This window comes from Lampetra planeri, chromosome 3 (assembly GCF_965212315.1).
Source record: "Lampetra planeri chromosome 3, kcLamPlan1.2.h2, whole genome shotgun sequence".
NCBI lineage: Eukaryota > Metazoa > Chordata > Hyperoartia > Petromyzontiformes > Petromyzontidae > Lampetra > Lampetra planeri.
In genome coordinates this window covers 22,432,744-22,455,213 of record NC_136109.1, presented here as the reverse complement: position 1 = coordinate 22,455,213, position 22,470 = coordinate 22,432,744, and the positions used below count along the sequence as shown (strand labels likewise).

General features: G+C 41.5%; 1 protein-coding gene across 4 annotated transcripts in view; it reads right to left on the bottom strand.

The window, feature by feature from the left end:
* Positions 1 to 6,912: 6,912 nt before the first annotated feature.
* LOC144741384 (uncharacterized) overlaps positions 6,913 to 22,470 on the bottom strand; it is a 29,456-nt gene continuing 13,898 nt past the window's right edge. For 2 of the 4 annotated variants that reach the window (XM_078623937.1, XM_078623941.1), the window contains exons 11-25: positions 21,284 to 21,661; positions 20,658 to 20,774; positions 20,172 to 20,264; positions 16,649 to 16,799; positions 16,400 to 16,525; positions 15,480 to 15,608; positions 14,702 to 15,092; positions 14,003 to 14,105; positions 12,308 to 12,463; positions 11,739 to 11,918; positions 11,417 to 11,559; positions 10,839 to 10,968; positions 9,788 to 9,999; positions 9,186 to 9,316; positions 6,913 to 8,927 (exon numbers count right to left, since the gene is read on the bottom strand). In XM_078623937.1, the coding sequence (XP_078480063.1) occupies positions 8,848 to 8,927; positions 9,186 to 9,316; positions 9,788 to 9,999; positions 10,839 to 10,968; positions 11,417 to 11,559; positions 11,739 to 11,918; positions 12,308 to 12,463; positions 14,003 to 14,105; positions 14,702 to 15,092; positions 15,480 to 15,608; positions 16,400 to 16,525; positions 16,649 to 16,799; positions 20,172 to 20,264; positions 20,658 to 20,774; positions 21,284 to 21,661 (2,520 nt within the window). In that variant the 3' untranslated portion in view covers positions 6,913 to 8,847. The remainder of the gene's footprint in view (positions 8,928 to 9,185; positions 9,317 to 9,787; positions 10,000 to 10,838; positions 10,969 to 11,416; positions 11,560 to 11,738; positions 11,919 to 12,307; positions 12,464 to 14,002; positions 14,106 to 14,701; positions 15,093 to 15,479; positions 15,609 to 16,399; positions 16,526 to 16,648; positions 16,800 to 20,171; positions 20,265 to 20,657; positions 20,775 to 21,283; positions 21,662 to 22,470) is intronic. The other 2 variants (XM_078623948.1, XM_078623954.1) reach the window with 2 other exon arrangements.

Genomic DNA, 22,470 nt, shown 5'->3' with positions numbered 1-22,470 from the left:
CTCGAATTCTAAATGTTGTGGGTTTACTCTCTAACACAAAGGTGTGCTGAACTAGTCACAAAATTGGCACGTTTTGTTTACGTGACAAAACTTACTAATTGGCTGTGTTTGGTGGTGGAGGGTTTAACGACACATTTATATTTACGCGATCTAACCCAAATTAACCTCTATTATAGTAATTATTGTTTGCGAAAGCCTACGTGTTAAACACACATGCTGCTGGATTGCATTAAATTATAGGCAAGGGCTTTCCACACACATGGCGAGGCTCATTCATTAGGCTACCCTAATTTATACAAAATGTAATATCGGCTGTCATAGTGGATGGTATTTGCCAGGGTAAACAAATGCTGCTGTAAAACATTAGCCCAGAATTCCCAAAGATTGATGGCTGAAAATGTAATTTCATTTTCTAATGGCAAAACAACTTCGTCGGTTTGCTTTTTATTTTAACCATAATCCACGTTGTCAGTACATAATAGATGGAGAACAAATGTTTCCTACTGCACTGAATAGACTCCATGAAGGCCAAGGTGGGCTTTTTCATGCTTTCTAAGGTGAAAAACGCATATGCATGCACTCCGTCTGTTCGTCAGGGCATGATGAATCCTGAAAGAAAAAAAACATCCAATATGAACCAAAGTTTAGTATTAAGTTTTGTTGCCGTTAGAGGCTTTCCGTAATTGAAAACCGGATCGTTGATCAAATTCTAGATTTGAAGCTTTCGTGACTGCAAGGATTCATACTCTTAGTTCTTTCGGTAAAGTCATGTAGGTAAAAAATGAAATCAAAGTAATTTTTATTATTATTTTATTTTTTATAAATTTTAATTTCATTTTTTACCTACGTGACTTTACGAAAGAACTAAGAGTACGTTGATCAAATGGTTGCCTAAAACTTGGAACCCTGAACCAGCACCAGAAGGATCCACCTTGGTACCCCCAGACGCCCCCCCCCCCGGCCAAGGTGTCCCCTCCTGCGTGGAGCCACAATGTGAGCCTCAATGTCTCATCACGACCGACGGAGATACGTCTCCCTTCTTACCTGATGTGAGAATTACCATTGATATTGCCCATTAAATGCCGATTGCTTCCAATGCATGTTGGAAAAGCATTACATGTTCCATTACATGTATGTGATTTTTCTTCACTTGTTCCTTTATTAGACCACACAGCAGCATTTGTATAATACGCCACACTCTGCTGATGAGACTCAAAAAGTAGAAATCGGTCAAGCGTTAGATTCATCTTCTTGCTTTAAATCGAAATTTAAGCGTTAGATTGTTTGATCATATTATTCTGCAAAACATAGGTGCGGAACGTGCCGATAGATCTTTACATGTTAAAAGAGATATCATTAACCACAATTCACTATTACAACACAATACATTTTGTACCATCCCATTAATACTTCATAGTCTGTTTCATGCTCAAAGTCAAGTGTTCCATTGTCTGTGGTATTGCAGATAGTTTTATATCTTTTTTTGATATTACTATGAGTGCAAATAAATAAACTTCAGCTTTAATTTCCTTCTATGCACAGATTAGGTGCCTAACTTCCTCTTTATCTATACCTTCACCACATTGCAAGCTTGCCATATGTAAAACAAATTTCTGTGCATCCCTACATTGATTAATCTTATACCCTTTAAAACAATGTTGAATTTTTGAAACCAATGTTACTCTCCACTGTGCCACACCTGACCGGCATACACAAATGGCCCATTCTGTACGCAGTGCAGAAATTACTCAGACTAGTTCACGATTGCAAAGTGCAGGTGCAATTTGTAATCATTATATTTAACTTACATATAATGGGCCCTCTATTTAGAGGCACATGCAGGGAAAAAATGCTGATTATTATGAATGCACGTGCATATACCACAATGCCCTCGTGTAATGTAAAGCTGAGAGGGGGTGCACAGCAATGCATATCACATCCGAAAAAGTACCGAAGAAAACTTTTTTTATCGAGTAAGGCACGTCTCTTTTAAAGCAAAGCGCGATACATGCCAGGACGTTTAGAACCAATTCAAAAGCAACTGTGATTGAGTACAAATGTTTATCTCGAAACAATGCGAGTTATGCTAATTATCCAAGAGATGTATCTTCACACGTCTGTGGCACACCTACACGGAATTTGGACCACACGCAGGAAAAAAAACCTTACATCTCTCCAACTATTTTTGTTGTCGTTGCAGCTATAGATATTTTAAGAACCCTGCCACAACACCTCCAAAGGAGTATGAGGACTTAACCACTTACCGACCTCTGCGTCCAAAATAAACTGTTTAATGTTTGCACATGCTATTAATTTAACCCCTCCACTGTGCTTATTATGAGCCAACAATGTGCAGGTGTGCTTGCCCTGAAAACACTGCGAACGGGAGTGAAATTTGCTGACGTTTTAAATGAATGCATATGGCACCACAGGTATCAACACAAAGGCAGCATTCTATATATAATGTTAGCAGGTGCACATTTAGCACCGATCAGTAAAAAATACACTAAACAGAACATGGTATATAAAATGTAAAAGGATCGAAGAAAATGCAACTTATATAATAATTAAAAAACATCAGAACGCGACGGGACTGGTTACTTGACAAAACGAGTGGTGAAATGTATGTAATAATGCAGATGATGCATGAGAGGCAAACCCAGACAAAGAGTGATGCAATTGAAACTTTACATTTTATTGGGGTGGGGGGGGTAACTAAGATAACCTACCCAACTAATAATGTTTGTGTAAACTAGAGAACATAATTATTTATTGGCCAAAGAAAGTTAAAACACCAGGGCCAGGCGACTACAGCATTGTGTACAACATACTCCTAAATTACACAAAAACCTCAAACATGTTTTTGTCAATAACACAGTGGCCTTAAAAGGAAAAATAAGTGGATCGTGGTAATGGCCCTTCTTCACAGCAGATAGAGGCTGTAGAGGTTGAATGACCCTAACTATCCCGATAGGTAGTGTGAGATACAGAGACCAACTCTACATCTCTGGCCACTGTTTTGAAGGCAGTGTGATTGATGAACGTGTTGAGTTATTTTTTTATTATTATTTGTGCTGGTGCACCGCTGCCAATATCACCAAATAATGTATCTCCTCTACACCACGTAGTGTGCCCCGGAAAAATGCAGCGCTGCTATGTGTCTACTCAGTTAATTTTTGTGTGACATTTGTTGCAAATGGTTGACATGCATGTGGGCTTGCATTTATTTGCTTTCCGTAGTTATTTCTAAACAAAATCCCAACTCAGGCCATTATAGCATGGCATAACAAGCACGTTTTAAATTATTAAATACTGTGGAGATAGTTAAATGATGCATTCCAAACACGTTCCAACGCTTGGCTAATGATATTTTTTGTAAATATGGCAGTAACAGTGACCTCTTACAACAGCAATGTGAAATATTAGCATTTTTAAAATATACCTGGTGCAAATAAAATAAACTTTTTTTTTAATGCATGAAATTTGGCGATGCAGCCTTTGAAGTGGTGCACAAAGCACAAGTTAAACGCCTTGCTCGTCAATAGCACTGCCTCAATAGGTGACGTTTTGGGTCAGTGGCCCTTATGAAGGAGGGCCTTTGCCCGATACGTCACCTATTATAAATGTTTCTCTTGAGTCGGTGTTATTGATGAACGTGTTCAGTATTTTTATGCATGGATCATATTATCTTCCAATGCTCAAGAGAATGACATCAAAAGGAATAATGAATGCAGTGGGTTTTTTTTTTAAAGGGTTACGTCAAGTGAAGTCACATACTGGTGCGCAGCAGAGCCCGCCAGATGCCATGAGATTACGGGCCAAGTTTTTTAGAAAAATGGCAGACCAGTAAAAGGGGGGACTAAAACCAATTAACACTGGGCACTTACACACTTTAATTCCTGCCATTCCAATCACACTTAGGTCAGGTCTGACCCACGAAAATTAAATTCCAATGATAATACAGTTTTTTTTAAAGCTGAATGATGAAATCTGATTTGTGAGGCTTTCCATGTTCTTCGATAAATCTTTGGGTTTGCTTGTGAATAAATAACATGTCATCCGTGCACATTTTTTCTTCATGCGCCTCTAATGTCTTTAATCAGACCGTTCCTTTCGCCAAAATAATGTTCTGTAATTTCCCTCGCGGAACTTTGCACCGCAATTGTACAGACACTGCAGGAATTTCTTCCAAAAAGCGGCTTCCAATTTGGAATCTTTGCTCGGACAAAATAAACATGTTAAAACCCGTAACAGTTAATAAAAAAAGCAAACATTTTATAGCCAACATCAACGCTGCATTCAGCCTTAATTGCGGCACGGCCGTGGCATCCCAAGAGCGGAACTTTCGCTCCTTTTTCGCCTCTGCTGCAGCGTCTAGACCCCCACAACCACGTGCAGAAAGCCTCACAGAGATCGCATCACATTCCGCAGTCAATCCGCGGACCCACCCCCAGGGGTGGGAAATTCCAAACAGACCAACTCACTTCGTTTCCGTAGCTACAGCGGTGGGCTTAACATTGTACACAGGGACAAGAACTGCATTAGCAACATAAATACCCGAACGTGAAGTGAAGCAGAGAGATATAATTTTCCACCGCTTGTTTTTAATTTTGTTTCTCGTGTGCTGCACAACTATGCAACGAGGGAAAAATCTTAACCAAACACTTAATGCGATGATTATGCCTCCGAGGTAAAATATGCGCTTGTTTAACATGCACTGTTTGCACAGCACAAAGTGTGAGGCATGTCCGTCAAGGCAATTGACTGCCAATATGAAGGGACTTATTAAAGTTATATTATACATTAAGACAGCTTACATCTGACCCGTAGCCAGCCACTCGAAAAATCATTTCAGGCCTCGTACAAGAGCAGCACTGATTGTTAACATGGCTAATGTGGTAGTTTATAGCCGATCGCAGAATAACACGATTCCCTTCCAAGAGATGGCATTTGTTTGACTGTATGTAAACATTTTATCATCAACGATTGGCCGAAAGAAAAACTAGCATGTATAATCTGCAAACACGTAACTTTATAACTCAATTACTTTATTTTGAATTGAATTTTCATCGCAGCAATTTTCCAGAGCACATTGTTGCTACTCATCGCTATGGACTGCTGCCATCTGGTGGCTCTGCAGAATGCACGTGCACACTGAGATAAGCGATTACACTTTGTACGAGAGGACACACATTTAAATGCATGAAAATTAAATGTGCTGAAAACGTCGGTCAAACGAAGGGAAGAACACAAACATGAGCGTGCGTCAAAAGATTTTATGTTGTTGAAAGACAAAAAAACAAATCACTGTTATGATTTCGGGTGAGACACTCTGTTGTGTATTCATTTACAGTCGTGCATAATGACACAAGTAAAGCCACAAAATACGTCTGAAGCGCATGCCATCTTCTGCTGGAGAAAACTAAGTGCGTACCATTTAACGTCAGACACAGAACTTAAACCAAACCATATGGAATTTTTTAAGCGCAACGCTTGAAAAAAGTTTGTAATCAACCCTTACAAGGTCGGACGCAGTGGCATGACATCATTTAGAAAACATCCAAAATTAAGAGGTCAACCTAACTTGACCTGTGCTTCGTTTCCACCCCCAAAAGCGCCCCCCCAACCCCCTCCCCCCCACCACAACCCAGCATCCCCAGAAGTCCTTCGTGCAAAACACATTCGTCCTTGTGGTCAAAATACCAGAAAAAATTGAATGACTGGCCAGGGCCTAAGGCCCTATTCACTTTATTTCAAATTCCAAATGTCTGAGGTCCCAGAGTAAACCCATATTGTGTCTCGTATTATTTCACAACAGAAACAACTGCTCGTTGCTAAACAAGTTGTGCAGATGGGTTTATACTTACCGAATTCATGTTTACGAGCAAAAAAAAAATCAATGCAAGTATTGTTTCCTATGCAATTCGTCTCCAGTGTCCTCACACTGGCCAAAGTAACAAAAAGCGTTTTGTATGTATTTTGGCACCATCATCAATATTGTCTTAAAATTAATACCCACATGGCAGCCAAATCAAAAAAATACGCAAGCCATTTTGAACAGCTATACAATTTGTAAAATTAATTAACGTAATATAATACATTTTGGGCTCCTGAGACATTTTAGTTGAGTTCATGCCAGTGATATATGAAATTCATCATTTTAAAAAAGCTTTAAAAACATTGCGATGTATTATTATAGAAATAGAAGTAGCACCTATGGCATTGAATATTTAATAATCATTTTAAACAAGAAATGAAAAAACAACTACGTGTGTTCGTTTTGCTAACAAAAGCTTAATTACATGTACTGGGTGTGTACATATTCGATGCAAAATAACATCTTACTAATATACAAGAAGACATGGTACATATGACATAAACCAAAAACTATGCAAAAATATTTTCGAAAATATGCTTTAAATGTAGCCGAGACAATAATTCCCACAACCGTGGTGACAAGAAACCATTACGATGATTAGCACGCGTTTTTTTGCGTGTACCTGAGATGCTGCTGCAAAGCTATTAGGTTACCCCGAATGTCATGGCAATTACAGTACAATTCACCCAATTGCCAACAAAAAGGAGTATCAATTTTCCACAACGACAAAAAAAATCAACGCAAATTAAGGCGCACGAATGCAAACCCCGTACAATTATTACCCGAGCGCGAAAAATGCACGGAATTTCTGCCTCTTCACAAATTGCACACGCAGACACTATGGTCAACAGTTGCATTCTCTGGGTATTCAACTGTGAAACTTTCAGTGAAGGAAAATGAAACCAAAAATATCATTCCCACGGTATCCATTCAGCCGATATTATATCTGCATCAGTCAGCATTGGTGTTAAAGAAAAGCCATTGCTTTTCACGTCTAAGTGTGGTCTCGTTTCAGAAATGATTCCACACACCTATGGGAACAAAACGTTTAATCTGAAGAAATGACCACGGTTTAATTGCATTATAGTTACACTTGCAATGAGCATTTAAATGCCCTGAAAATTAATCACGCATTTCCCATCTGACCAGCATGTCAACGGCAACGCATGTATACGCTAGTTATCCAATTAGAAGCTTTAAAGGCATGAGTACACACTTTTTTTTCTTGAAGAAGGCCAGCCAAAGTCAACATTTCCAAGTGAAATTAAATAATAATCGCCAATTTTACTTTGAGACTGATAGTGCAAAAATCAATAAGCTGAAAAACGACATCGCTGTTTATATATGAAGGATGGTAATTTTACATATTACTCTTTGTTTTTTTTCGGTAAAGTCACGTAGGTGAAAAAAAAATAAAATAATACAACTGAATTAAATCACGACGTTTCAGAAGCAACACAAGCATCCGTCATCAGATGTGACCGCTCCAGCAGTCACGAAAACTTCAAATCTAGAATTGTATATATTATTGATAGTATTTGTGAGAATGCCTCCACAAGCGATGGCTTGTAGAGGCATTCATCCAGCAGTGGATTGATCATGATTGATGATGATATAGCACAAACAATGTATACAAGATGTACAAATTTTGAGAGTTATGTAGAAAAGGCATTCAAAATGTATTCGTTATTTCATACTGTTTCTATGTAGCATTTTACATGAAAATTATCATTCAGATATAGAATATGAAAATGGTTTGTATCTTTTTCTAAAAACTTTATGACAACCCTTCATATATGAATAATCTTAAGCAACTGGGTCCACAACCAAGCAATCAATGGCAAAAACTCGGTTGCATGCAACTGAATCGCTTATATGTGGACGTCTCTGCAATCAGTCGCTCACGGCTGCTCACAGTGGACACGCGCATTTTCCAAGTCATCTGCTCAGCGATATGTCCCAATGCAGTTGATCGCGTGCTGCACATTTGCGCACTTCGATTTGCTCGTTACAATGTTGAATACCACCGTTTAAAATCCTTTGTCATGCAACTACCATTCAGTGAGTTGCTTACCTTGGCCTCTATATTGGCAATCCCATCCTTTTATTGTTATTATTTGCTGAAAAGAGATTCGTAGCTCATCGGATTCCTCCTCTTGCAGTCTAAATTAAAGATGTCGATTCTGACTACTGACTCTGATGCAGACAAAGCGGTTTTGCAGGTGACCTAAAGAGCATTTGGTTGTAGAAATGATCGTTCAGGTGTGGAAGCGGATTTATAGGTTTTGGAGGCAAATGCTTGTACTGAGCAACACTTGGCCAAAGCACATAATGGGTTATGGAGTTTGGCCATCTTCCTCCTCATTCATCGTATTCACATGAATTAAATAACTGAGCAGAGGCCCATGGCAGATACATTGATACCTCACTCCACTGATGTCATGCATGGATAGGAGTCCAACCCAGGTCGCCAAAAAATGATCGTGCAGTGCCCTAATTACTCTGCTACCACTACCACAGTAAGCCGTGTTGAATAATCTATGCTTGGCAGTTAGGGAATGACATGTACGTTCGCGTGTTGAACTTCTTTCGCACCATATGTAGCCAACCGTGCCAATCGGAGATGTAGGTGTGATGTGCTAGTGTAGCCCACTTGGCCAAACCCACTGGAGATTGGAGGGGTTGGAACTAAACTTCCACTTAGGGGTTTGCACCAGGTACCTCTTGTCAAGGTTTTCTGTCAAAACGTCCTGCAAGTGCAACCAAGGTTGGACGAGCTTACAGGAAAAAAGTGAGATCGCTACGCGAGAACATTACCTTACGTAAGCTGACCAAGTTCGCCGTGTATGCACACACACACACAAACTTGCCCGTCGTCAATGCCGCAACTTTAAAATCGTCATTCAAAGTGTTATTAATTTACTCTGAAAGCCGACGGCTCCAAGGGATATATCCACGTTGGCCACCCATCAACACGGCGTTGTGTCCTTATTTGGCTCCAAGTCGGCAAGCACATGCAATGGTGGCAAAGTGCGCTGGGAGCTTTTCTCTGTAGGAGGCAATAAAAGAAAACAAATATTAAAAGTGCGTGCAATGTTTCTTGTGTGAAAAATGCCCCATCTTGCAATTAGGTCGGTTTAAAATTGCTCGAACATTCCAGTTTGCACGACTCACTATATTTTTTGCTTTCAATTTACAAAACACAACAAATGTGATTTAATTAAACTCAGCTAGCCAAATGCTCTCACACAGATTACACACATTATTAATAATATCAAGTGAATCATCAGCTCAGAGTGTAAATTACCCTTGACGAAGAACAGCTGCGTTGCTTGGCATGCAGTCGTTTGCCCAGAATTTATAAATATCCGAAGACGTCGACTTTCGTCATCTTGGCATCCCGTCGGTATCTTTGCCCCACCAGGAGAAGGTATTGGGCTGCACACATAGTCCATGAATGGTTATTCCATAACGACACTTCAAGCAGCAAACTGCTAAGGGAGTTTTGATAATCCTAAATAAGTGTTCACAGTTGTGCTGAATGGCTCCCGGTATATATCTTTCCTGTTATGCTGCTTGCTGTCCGGAACAACGTCCGACATTTCGCTCTCCTTGCTGGGAGCTTTTTCAGCAACTCGTTTCGGCTGCTGAAGCAGCTCCCAGCATTTGGAGCAAAACGTTGGACATCATGACGAACAACGTGAGGAACAGCCCTCAAAACACTGGAAAGCTACAAAGGAGTTTGAATCCATAGATAGTTTTCTTGGGTTAGGTCGCGTAAATATTAATGTGTCGTTAAACCCGCCGCCACCCGACGCATCGACGTTTGTGACGTAAACAAAACATTCCAATTAGTTACTGGTTCAGCACACCGGTGTGTTGGAGTTTTAACGCTTGGGTTTTCCGAACCTCACAAGGTGCTGCTGGCAGGGGGCCTTCCCGAGTCTCCTTTTGTGAAAGTGAGGATCGGCAATGGTGCTTGAGGTGCAGCGACTGCTGGCCAACGATGACAATGATGACCCATGACCTCTCTTGCAGGCATTGCCCAACTTCAGGGAGGAAGAATGTAAACCCTGTGAAGGCCAAGAGCCCTGGACATGGAGGCTGCTTTCACAATGTCCCTGTAAACAATAGATCATCAAATGCAAGATAAATATCTCCAGACCATTTGGCAGTGATAGGCTATTCATGTTCATGCTCAAAGCTCATGTCGGGTAGTGCCCATCACTCTTAGCAACCCTTGACCCATCGGTGGAAGTTTAATATTCCTTAGGCAGGGGCGGGGGTAGGGGGGGTCGATACTGATCATTGACACAATGATGCCGAATTATTTTCACATTTTATTGGGTCATTTTCTCCACATTTTATCCCAATCGTACTATGGGCGTCGATCCGTGAAGCTAAGTATATATTCAGAACGCCATCACAGCAGTGCAACAACTCATATGAGAGAACGGTCCACGGAAGTGGGTATCAAAGCGCTACCTCCGAGATCCATTGAAGTAGCCTCTGGTCCACACAAGGGAGGGCAGCACTTTCCCACAGTGTATGAGTGTAATGGTCGTCACACGATACTCAAACTGACACTTCATTTTTTGAGACGGAATTTGGCCAAACTAAGTGCAGAACCACTTCAGTGCGGATGTGCTACAGAAAATAAATTTTGCTGGATCTTTCATACGACCCAATACACAATGACATCACTAGCTATACTCTTTGTTTTTTTCGGTAAAATCACGTAGGTAAAAAATAAAATAAATGAAAACAACTGTGAAAGTGAGGATCGGCAATGGTGCTTGAGGTGCAGCGACTAAATTAGTTGTTTTCATTTATTTTATTTAGCTTCCAACATTGAAATCAAATTTACACACACACAGAAGAGTTGCATTTCAACAAAAAGCAAAACAAAAACACAGCATAACATTGAAGCAGCAAAGGATGATGGTATTTTTGTCATTACCTGCAAGGAGACTGCATTCGACTTTGCAGGTGACGGAGGTGGAGTCGAGAATACATTCGAAGCGTTCGATCGTCTCTCCGCAAGAGGCTGATGGGTCATCTTTTTGCATTTTGAATTTCTGGACTTGACACTGACCGACAAAACAAAACACAATAAATTCTAGATTTGAAGCTTTCGTGACTGCAAGGATTCATATTCTTAGGTTTTTAATGTTTTACCTACGTGACTTTACCGAAAAGACCTAAGAATATAAAACACTAATATTCCATTGAATAATATATTAAAATTAGTGGCGTAATAATAATAATAATTATGTGGGTTATGACGCACTTTTTTCCCTCCTGTACAGTATTTTAAAGCAAAAGTTGGCTTACGGGTGCCTCTTATAATCTGCTAGGTGTGTACATGAACATATCTGGACAACTTTATTGACACAGTACATACGTTTGGGGTGCGTCATAATTTCCAGAGGTTCTTGCAATCCGGAGAATACCATATATATTACTTATTACTTTATTAAGAAATACTGTTTCTATGACAACCGATGCACACGATGGAACCTTTGCAACTACTCTTACCTGCTTGCCCAGGAGAGGTACGGCCTAATAAGAAACAGTCCACTCTCCTCTTCGATGTCGCACAGTGTGCGAGTCAGCTGCTCCACCGCACGCATTCTTGACGTGCTCAGCTCGGCCATTTGCTTGGACCAGTGCCCGTGTCGCTGGAAATGCAGGACGTCCAACTGACAACCTCTCCCGAAATAATTCTCAGCAAAAGTACAAAAAACAGGAAAGCATCTTTCACACCTGTTTTTAAAAGTAGCTGAATGAAGAAGAAAAAAAACGCTCCCGACACGCATCATGCTTGTTTTCTTTATTGTGAATGGCCAGAGTACAGTACCTTGCTTTGCAGAGTTTCCATCCTTCCCAACAGCTCGCACACCGGCGGCGAGTCGCTGTAATTCCTCGAGACGTTGTCCCGGATCCTCTTCATGTTGACGTGCTCGACGTAGCGTTCTGTCATCATCACCAGCCTCTTCCTTTGCGCAGCCACAATCTTCTCCATCGCACTCATCGCATCCTAGCGTCGGCAATCCGCGCGAGAAAAGAACGCTGAGGACTCCCTGTTTTTTTAATATTCATGGCCCCCCAGCACACACACACCTACCGGTGAAAATCGTCAGCAAGAATTATTGTCTTCTTGGTTCTTTCGGTAAAGTCACGTAGAAGGGAAATAATAAAAGAATAAAAATAAAACATAATAAAATAATTCTCACGACGTTTCGGCCACAACGCAAGCAGCAAGCAGCATTGTGGTCGAAACGTCGTGAGAATTATTTTATTATGTTTTATTTTATTTATTTTATTATTTCCCTTCTACGTGACTTTACCGAAAGAACCAAGAAGATGAATCCCTGCAGTCACGAAAGCTTTAAATCGAAATTCAAGAATTATTGGTCATGCGTTTACCTCACAATGGCCTCTTTGGACCTTCTCGTTGTAAAATCCTCGCCGTAGCTTTCGAACATTGTGCTCCATGTCGGTCCGGGTGAAGAAGACAATGGACTCGAAGATTTGAGTTGAGGTTGGGTCCTCAGGCGAGCAAGCGTTGTCTCCGAGTGCACTCTGCTCACAGTCAAACGCACACACACCACCATTAAGCACTTTCTATCCCAAAAATACAATTTGGATTGATGTAGCAAAAACAGTTTGATATATGGATCATTGTAGACAGTTTTACATCTAATATATATGTGTGTGTGTATATTCTTAAGAGGTAGTTGGTCGAAGAGCAGAAGTAAAGAGGAAGGACTTGTATTAGTTATGGAGACTGTCCAATATACATTTTTGACAATGACGAGCATTATTGGAATTTAAAGCAAAAATACCAAATAGCTTTGGTAATAATTGAAATAGTTGTAAGGCATGGAACCAACGGTTCTCATGCATGCAATGTCTTGCTATCTGCAACAGGATGCTCTTTGGCAGCCTGCTTCCATTGGACAGCCAACCCAAATCAACCCATGCTGGCCCCAGCTAACCTGATGTCTCCAAGAATGCAAGACAGATAACTACAGTTGGCAAAAAAAATTACGTTTCCATGATTTGCCGAGTTATCACACCAGTTGTGTAGGCCTTTCCCAGAATGAGTTCCGAGTAAGACTTTCCAAGAAATGCGTGTGCATAAAATCACAAGGCGACGGAGCAATGAATTCAGCTCGTGTGCAGATGCTCGATGGATTATTTCATCGCAGTGTCATGAGAAATTGAGACAGCTTGGGGAAGCATTTATCCGGTAGTGGATTGACCATGGCTGATGATGATGGCAAAAAAATGTCAAGGCCGCATGCTGACTAAAAAATACATGTTCATTTTTAAAGTTACATTTAATGTCCTGGCCACCCATCACATATTTTCGTGTCAAATATTTGGTGATGTATTTTCCATTTGGCCAGAATTCTGGCGTAGGGAATTTCGGCCCAGAGAATTTGGTTTGCAGTTCTAATTCATAGTGAGCTTGAGTAAAAAAAGAAACGATGGATACGCGCTTCTGGGATGGACACTCGAGTTATGTAGCTCAGAGAAAAGGCGGTTTAGGTGATCGGTGGAAGATGCAGGTAAGCACGTCACCCACTCCCCCCACAAGCCATCACACACCTCAAACAAATAACAGCAGGCCAGATTGGTGAAATACATGTCCGATTATATACTCCCCAAACATTGAAAAAATTAACAAACTGTGATTTTCATAGAAACAATTAGAAAACAATATTTGATTGAAAATTGTATTAAATAAATGCTGAACAGAATTATCAAATCAAACACTGATTAAAGAGGAAAGGGTGAATTGGATGACAAAAGTCACCTAATTTAAAGGCACTGTAGCTTCACAACAGCTAGTGTACATTCATATTCAAATACGACTGCTAATACTGTAGCACACATTGTGTTTTTCAGTTGGTTGGTTTAAGTGCTCACGTTAAAGGAATTATGATCGCAGGAAAGATTTCCGGTCCACATTAAACAATTAAGAAGACTTTGGCAGTCACAATTTACACATATTAAACCCGGATACTCTACTATTTATATAATTCCATTTTACTTTATATAGAAAACAGCTGCACAGATTGTTTTGTGGCTAAGTCTTTCTGACAGGCAACTTACCCTTTGCAGGGCACGTATCTGCTTCCGGAGCTCTGCGACAAGTTTCAAATTCCTCTCCCTCTCCTCGTCCAATTCCAGCTGTTTGCCCTCGAGTTTTTGTTCTCTGTGATAGGGGGAAAAAAGGTAAAAACATTTCATTTGGGCCCCAAACTTTCACAATCAAACTTAGAGACCGTAGGCTCCTGTTCCATACGTACGATTTTTTTTCTCCTTGCGATACAACTGAATCAGATCGCGCCACCTGCTATGACAAACGGCTCAGAAGCACAGTCATTAACAAAGAAAATGAATCGAAAGTGAAAGGTGTGCAAATAAGCATGGGAGAGATTCATCCTTGGAATTACACTGAGAGACAGGAAGAAGAACATGTGGATTAGAGAATAAGTTTACGCAGATAAATGGCATCATTAGAAATGTTAAGAAAGGCTTGGGCAAAAAGGGATGGAGATGGCCAATGGTCAAGAATGATGATGGAGAGGCAGCCGAGCAATAGAATGTGTCCATGAGGATGTCAACCCGAGGAGAAGGAGTGATGAAATCCGCTCGTGTGTAGGCGCTCGGTGAATTACTACATTACAGGATTATGAAAATTGGTGACGGCTTGGGGAAACCTTAATCCATGGATTGATCGTGGCTGATGATCATGACGATGATCAACTCCATCGCAGTCACATCTCACAGACTTTGCACGCAACTCACAGGAAATGCACCCGCTCCTGCAAAAATCCCTCTGATGATTGTGGCTCCTCGATTCCCAGTGCAGGGTAAACCACCTTCACATTCGAGACCGGGAACTGCTTAACGGAGTTCTCATCTGAGCTATCGCCAAACACCGAGGTAGATCTGAAAACTCGCTGCGTCGAGCCGAAGCTGGATATCATCTCCAGAGAGCTTGTAATTTTCAGGCCATCTTCCGTTACGTTCACAGAACCCTGCACAGACCCAGCATTTGGGAGCTCACAGTCACGATGAAAGCATGGATCTTCACACCCAAGCGTAAGGTCATGGGTGTCGTCTTCAAGCATCTTCCCTCTTTGTTGGGGTAGCGATTCCATTGCAATTGTGGCTTCATTCAGCAGACTGATAATGACTGAAATGGAGAGAAAGGTAAAGGTGAAAAATTATACGAAATAGCCTTCCATAGTGTTTACGAGTTGTTCCTCATGATGTTTGGCACGATGGCCGACGTTTCACTCCGCATACTGGGGAGCTCTTTCAGGAACTGCACGTGTAGCAAATACATTAGACGTTGTGCCAAATAATAATTACAATTTATGAAGCGCCCTTAAACAATCGTTCTCAGGGTGCTAAGCATGGAAAGGCAAATTTTTTTTATTATCAACCAAACACCGCGGAGGCAAAACCCCCGGTGACACGTCGGAGGGCAACACACGCGGCTATGAAACAAACCTCTTGCAGTGGTCTTCTACTCAACATTTGTTCTGTACCAACATGTTAGTGATGAGGGGGTAATTACCGCCGGTGGTTTCGTTGAGAATGGTCTGGATGGAACTGCTCATGGACTGAGCCTGAACAAACAGATCTTCAGCAGCTCCAACTGCCAAGTGCTGCACCACTTGAAGACCAGATGCTGCCGAAGCCATTTCTGGACAAGCAGATGGCAATTTTAACACGCAAAGTTGTACGTTTATTATCAGCACTTGCGCCCCCAAAAGTCTTTCATAGGCCAAAAAAGGCGATCTTTGTTTTTGTGTGTGTGTATCTACGTGAATGTATATATATATGTGGTTGTTTGTGTATATACATGTGTATGTATGTGGATGTGTGTGTTTGCTTCTTGTTTTCCAAAATTATTGACTGCAGCATTGCACTCGATAGCATTTCACACAATACATTAGATCGCGTTAATATAGATGTGTCGTTAAACTTGCCACCACCCAACACAGCCAATTAAGAAGGGCTTGCCAACGTAAACAAAACACGCCATTTCTTTTTAGTTCAGCACACCTGCATGTTGCAGAGTAAACCCACAAGCTTTACAATTCGAGTACAACGTTTCGCCCAGTAATTACAACGAGCATGATCAGGTGGACAGCCAGAGTTGTGGCAAAATCCTCCTGTTTTGGTCTTAAATAGAGGTGTTTCAGCTCGAACAATTGCATGTGATCAATGTGGTGCAACCCAGACCAATACAATCAGCACTCCCATTAATCACATCATGTATCTAGGCCTTAATGATCATCGTCAAACTGAAATAAGAGAAATTACCTTTTTCTGGACCAGAATAGACATTCGTCAATAACACTCCCCTCAAAGATAAAGCAAAAGAGGATATACACTCAGTGACGTCTTGATCAATGGCCCTTCTTCATAGCACAGGAACAAAATTTGTAAAATCTGTACATTTGCATGTTGGCTTAGGTGACGTTCACTGACCCCTGTTGACGAGCAACTCCACCACATTGTCCTTGAGGTTCATGGTACAGCTGTAGACTTTGAGGAACTCTTGATACACAGGCTCCACAGCAGGCACGAGTGCCTCAGTCTTTCCATGCATGCCTGCTGAGCACAGTTTGTGAAAAATGAAATAATCATCGTGTGTGTGTTACTGAAAAATGAACACTGAAGACCAATGTAAGCTTAGGATATTGTTTTTTTAACCAAGTGTAACACGTATCCACTTACAGGAAGGACAGTCTTGGGCAAAGGGTGCAGTTGTTTCACCAGTCAGGGTAGAAGATGATTGCTCGTATTTAGTTCCTGCAGAGGAGCTATTTTCTCTCATGAGGGCATCACTCTTCATGTGTGTCCATGCATTCCAGGAACACACTGCTGTCTAAAGAGGGAGGGGTAAATTGAAGTAAAAGATCAACTGTCCAGAACTTACGCAACGTTCGCCGTGAGTAGCCCAGATAAACTTTTGAAGAAATCGCTGTTATTCTGCATATCCGCGAGCCAGATAACTTAAGCACGTGCTCGCATTGTGCGTGCTTGCAAGCCAGACAACGCGATTACGTTCTCGCATCGTCTGGCTCGCGAGCACATATAATGCGAGCACGTGCTCACATTTTATGTTCTCGCGTTGTGCATGCTCACGAGCCAGAAAGCGGCAGTACGTGTTCGCGTTGTCTGCCTCGCGAGCCAAGCAACGCAAGCACCCCCACAGCATCTCCGTGTGTTTGTGTCAATTCCAGTTGGTCGCCATTTTAGACTGGGGGCCCATTTCACATCACGGGCTAGTCCGAATTCCTTGCATTAGAATTCAGGCCGAGGGTAAATTTAAGCAAAATATGTCATGAGCACAATCAAAAATGTGAACGAGCAAAAGGAACATTTCATTTTACATATACATTAACGTAAAAAAATTACATTTGGCAGTATTGAAATCTTTTAGAGCTTTAACTCACAAGTTTTTTCCTGGGAAAAACCTGCCCAACTGGCATGGAGACTTGAGTCACCGGGAACTTTTTTTTTTGACCAACGTAATTTGTCCTTTGACTCGTGTTCTGCACAACTCGAGTGCACTAAAGTTGACTTAGAGTTGACTGTCCGTGAAAACTAGGCATGGGTGAGCACCTGTTAAGGTATCCTATATTGCACTGTACAGGGTATCATGATAGCCATATTAGCTGAGTGAAATGTGTAAACCAGCAAAACTGTATTCTCATTTGCCAGATAAGAAAAATTCAGTTTTGACTTTTAATGGCTCAGAATTCTCTTTTCCGTATATCTTCTGTCGATGCATAAAATGCCACCTGATGAATAAAGGTAAAGTCCTGTTTATGACCTTTTTAAAATTAAAGTAAGAAAACATTAACCATCATGTCTTCAATTCCTCCTCTGAAACTGATTGGTGGCTTATGGTATATAAAAGCATACTATTTTATATATTTTTACAAATAAACTTTTACATTGGTCCCCAACTGCAAAGCTGGCCACGGCATGGATCCCATTGCCAAAAATATTTAGATGGCCTCACTGCCAAAGGACAACTCAATAGATTTTTGGTGCAAGAAAATTAGCAGACCCAAGAAACAGTGCAATATTCAACACTCAAAGAATGTTGGCAAATACTGCGACGGCGATTTTAGTTTGAGCAGCCTGGGCCTGTCCAGAATATAGTAGAGACGCATGTGCTTCGGTCGACAATTTAGCCATTGCCAAAATGGTAATGAAACATAATGACAAAAATTAAAATTGTACTCATTCACCATATATTAAATTTAAATCACAAAAAAAATACTCCGACGTGATATCCGTATAAATTCAAACCATGCACATTCCACTTAAAAAGCAAACGTAACTACATTACTTCAATATTTTATATGAAACCATTTTTAAACATGTTTCCTAACAGCAGTTATTATAAACTTAAATGAAAAAAATGTGGCCCCTCAAGCTGAACATATTTAAACAGCCTTTACTCTTCATATGCTGGCCTAATGCAGCCACAAATATACGTTGCAGGACTGCACATTCGAGTGGAGGTATCAATGAGCAAATGGAGCTGTCGTGGTGAAATTGGGTAGCATGCTGGACTTGTAATCCAAAGATCATCAGATTTATATGAAATGATAGGACGAGTTTCTTAAATCCTCCACGTCCGCCCATCCAGAAGTGTACGTGGATACACCATGGTTAGTTGCAGTGGGGTAATGCGTGGATACGCCCACCTCTTCCAACATATCTGGTCGACGTGGAAGGGTGGCCCAAATACCCTCTAACGTTCACTCAGGCGGGGGGCCCTCCTGCCAGCAGTGGCATGAACAAGGGAATTAAAGTCAAACTTTTTTTTATTTTACCAGGTAAGGCCCAATCAGCCATATATGTCTTTTCCAGAAGCGACCTGGCCACAAATGATAGCTCAACGAAGTGGCTTATCGTGTGGAAATGTATAGCAGCCAAATACTCTAAACGCATCTTTTTAAATGTGGAGGAAAAAACCGGAGGACCCAGAGGAAAATCCACGTGACCACGAGGAAAACATGTAAACTCTGAATAAACAGGTGTCGGGATCGAACCCACAACCTCCTATATACCAGGTGAGGTAGTTAACATCTCGCCACTGTGGCGCCCCAAGCAATTGCAGGGGCTGACACTTTTTTTCTTTACATTTTTTTATTTATTATCAATAAGCAGCACTTCAGTTGGCCGTGACACGTGGTTAGGGGACCAAGGGCATATAAAAATGGCAGAGTTCAGCATCTGGGCAACAAAGGAAATACCTCGCATAGTACAAACGCGGTGTAAAGATCTGAAACAAATTTCACAGCAAAAAAAAGGGGGGCAAAGAGGGTGTTTATTTGTGCGAGGGGAACGTTTGGGTACAGTGTGCGTTTTTAACAAACTTTGGCTTCTCATAAAACACCTTATTGATCAACCAGAAAATTGTTCAGCTGAAATCTCACTTTTGGCCAAGCTCACGCCAAGGCAAGGAAAGGCATTCATATAGTTTGGCTCCAAAGTCTGCATGATTGATTTTTCTTCATACATGACAGCATTGATGAAAAAAATATTCAGAAATGAACACCAATGTTTGGAAACGATTAAAAGGCTTAGCTGTAGGGGCCAGTGCCAACAGAAGTCTCAAAGCCCCCGCCGAGAGAGACAGAGTCTCAAAGTATTTCATTACCACACTCTGCAGCTATCTGCTTCAGCAAATTCCGAAAGCGTACATGTCATCGTTCCACATTTATACATGCATAACTTAAATCGGTGTTATTGGCGCACCTGTCAAAGTATTGCATACTCGCCGCATTTGTCGATCCCCCACTGCATTAAGGCCTACTCATGCTCTGTTGTTAATGGGGGGTTGTTCAGCCGGACTTTGCGACGTTTGGTCAGTGCGGGATGGTGAAGGGTGCCGGAGGGCTCAGGACCGGTTCAGATATCACTCGCCACCGATGTTAACCATGGCAATGAATCAAACTCAGTTCACCGGTTTCATAGCGTGGTGAGTTGACCACTGCACCACCGCCCCTGGCACCAAATGCAAACTGGCACCAATTTGCTCGAGCGCTTTGAGTACATTTGGCCAATGCAGTACGTTCCTCGTTCAGTTGGAAAGCACTGCCTTGTCATCACCGTGTTTCCATGATCAGACATGTGATGGAAGGGAACAAGTTCGACTCCTGTTTACGCAGAATGTGAAACAAATAAAAGATGGCTGATACGTGGCTGCGCGCGATGCTGCTGCTGCTGCTTGTACCTGGCTGTTTTCTGCCGACCGTTGAAAATCCTTCTGAGCAAACTTTTGAAGCTGCACCATCTGGTTCACTTTTTCCTTGAGACTGTGCCTCTCCTGGCAAGCAGACACCTCGCATCAGCACAATTAAGGCTTCCAACACAAGCCACCACCACTTTACCAAGGCACAGCGGTACATCTTAATGGGCAGAAGCCAAAAACAGGTCATTCAATTGTTGGCAGTGTGTCTAATCATACACGGCATTTCTTTTTGACTTCATAAAATTACTGCAAGTGAAACGGTCTTCTATTTTTATATTGTAGGCATGTATTTGCGTCTGCTAAAACAAAAATTTTGTAATTTCAGGTATTTTAAAAACTGCATTTACACTTGAAATCACAACCACATGGCCAGTGAGAGTTGTAGTGCTCGATTAATGTGCTATAAAAACAGAACATTTTTATTTTTCATAAAAAAATATCGCAATTTAGAAAGCATTCAAAACGTGCCTTTTCCCAGCTTGCGTTTGAGCATCGGAGTTCTTCTTTTAAAGCCTTAACTTCTCTTTGTTTGCTCTCCATCAGACCCGTAATTTCATTTTCTAATTCATGAACGCGTGCCACGGCCTTTTTAAAAAAAGAGAGAAAATAATATTAAGCATCGCACGTGCGCCACTTATTCCTTCCTTCGTTAAAATGCCAATTTTCCATAAATTGGTTAAACTCGTCAAATGTAAAAAAAAATGTAACTCCCATCATCATGTACGTGGTATTTAAGTGTAACAGGAATGTCATCAATACATGCGAGAAAATATCCGACTGAAAGGACCTGATGTTCACTGACAACTATTAATGGCCGTTCCCCAACGCTAAAGTGCACGGTCTTGTGACCTTTGGGAAAGTGTGTAATTGAGCTCTAGCGGGAGTGCTTGGTACACTAATTGGCACATTTTACAATTGCTTTCGTTGCTTCTCGCAAGCCGTCCCAGCCGCTGTGCAATTTAATCACAGCACTGTAGCGGTAATGAACATCTGCAGTTGACGCGTCGGCTAAGCTAAGCACCGTGGCGCTCTCGGAAAAGTACAGTAACTGGGATTCAGAATGTTCAATTAAATTCCCTCAATGGGGAACAAACCGAAAGGGCACTACTCGTGAGTACCCAATCCTTCGGGTCGTCCGCCAACCGAGTTGCCTCCTCTGGCAGACGCTCCTCCGCAACTGGACTGGGGTTGCTCCGTTCCGATTGGCTGCCCTCTTCACTCCTTGCACCCACGGCCCCGTGGCTTGTTGGGCTGCCCGATGGCTCGCTGCCGCACCTCGGGGACACCGCCGCCTCTCCCGGTCGGCCATGGGTGCCCCCACGACGCGGAGCCACGCTGGTGGTGCTCGCCGGGCTTCCCAGCGACGGTGATATGTCGCAAAGAGGACTCTTCGGCGATTCTGCGGGAAGCCGAGAGTCGCCGCGAGGGCTGCTCTTCTCAGATGACTTTCTGTCCGGCGTTTTCTCTTCAGGCTTTTAGCACAACACGGTTAAATAGGAAAAAGGATTTGATTTAGATTTTTTTTGGGGGGGGGGTGGAATTTCAGTTTATGTTGGCAGCAATTTCTGGAAATACGTTGTTGAAAATGATGACCCGTGGGATTTCTTTACAATTTGTGATTTTCTCTGGTATTTTTAATGATCAAAACAACAATGCTCTACTGTTTTCTTCTGTCGCCCCAGACCAGAATAGCATTAGAGCAGATATTAAGGATGTACCTCATAACACATGTATGCTATATGCCAGATATTTAACTTTAGTGGAAAGCTCACCTAATCCATTGATTGCATTCTTTAATTGCATTGTTCATATTTTCTTAATTGAATCACACGAATAGCCGAATTTACAAAAAACATTATATCTTAGACATAGTTTGATAAATGGGTGTCCAGAATTTAAATATTTTACGTCCATATTATTATTTGTGATGAAAATGTACTGCAATTCAACACAACCACGTTAAACTACCTACAAATGTAAAATATTAATCTCTAAATACGTCATTATTTTGTCTTCCCCACCCCCTTCCATCCCCCCAAGTTTATTCCAATTATTCTTTCAGCACCATGTCATGATACAAAGTATCCATTCGCATGGCAATGCATACCCCTCGCGTTACAGAATAGACCGAGGAAGTAGATACCACAGAACACAATCGTTAAGCACGCTTCCCCACACCCCTTGTAATGGAAACATATTCACCACATGGCAGTCAAACCAATACCGGAGTTGGAACTTATCCAAATAAAGTGAAAAACCCATTTTTACGTGATTTTTTTTT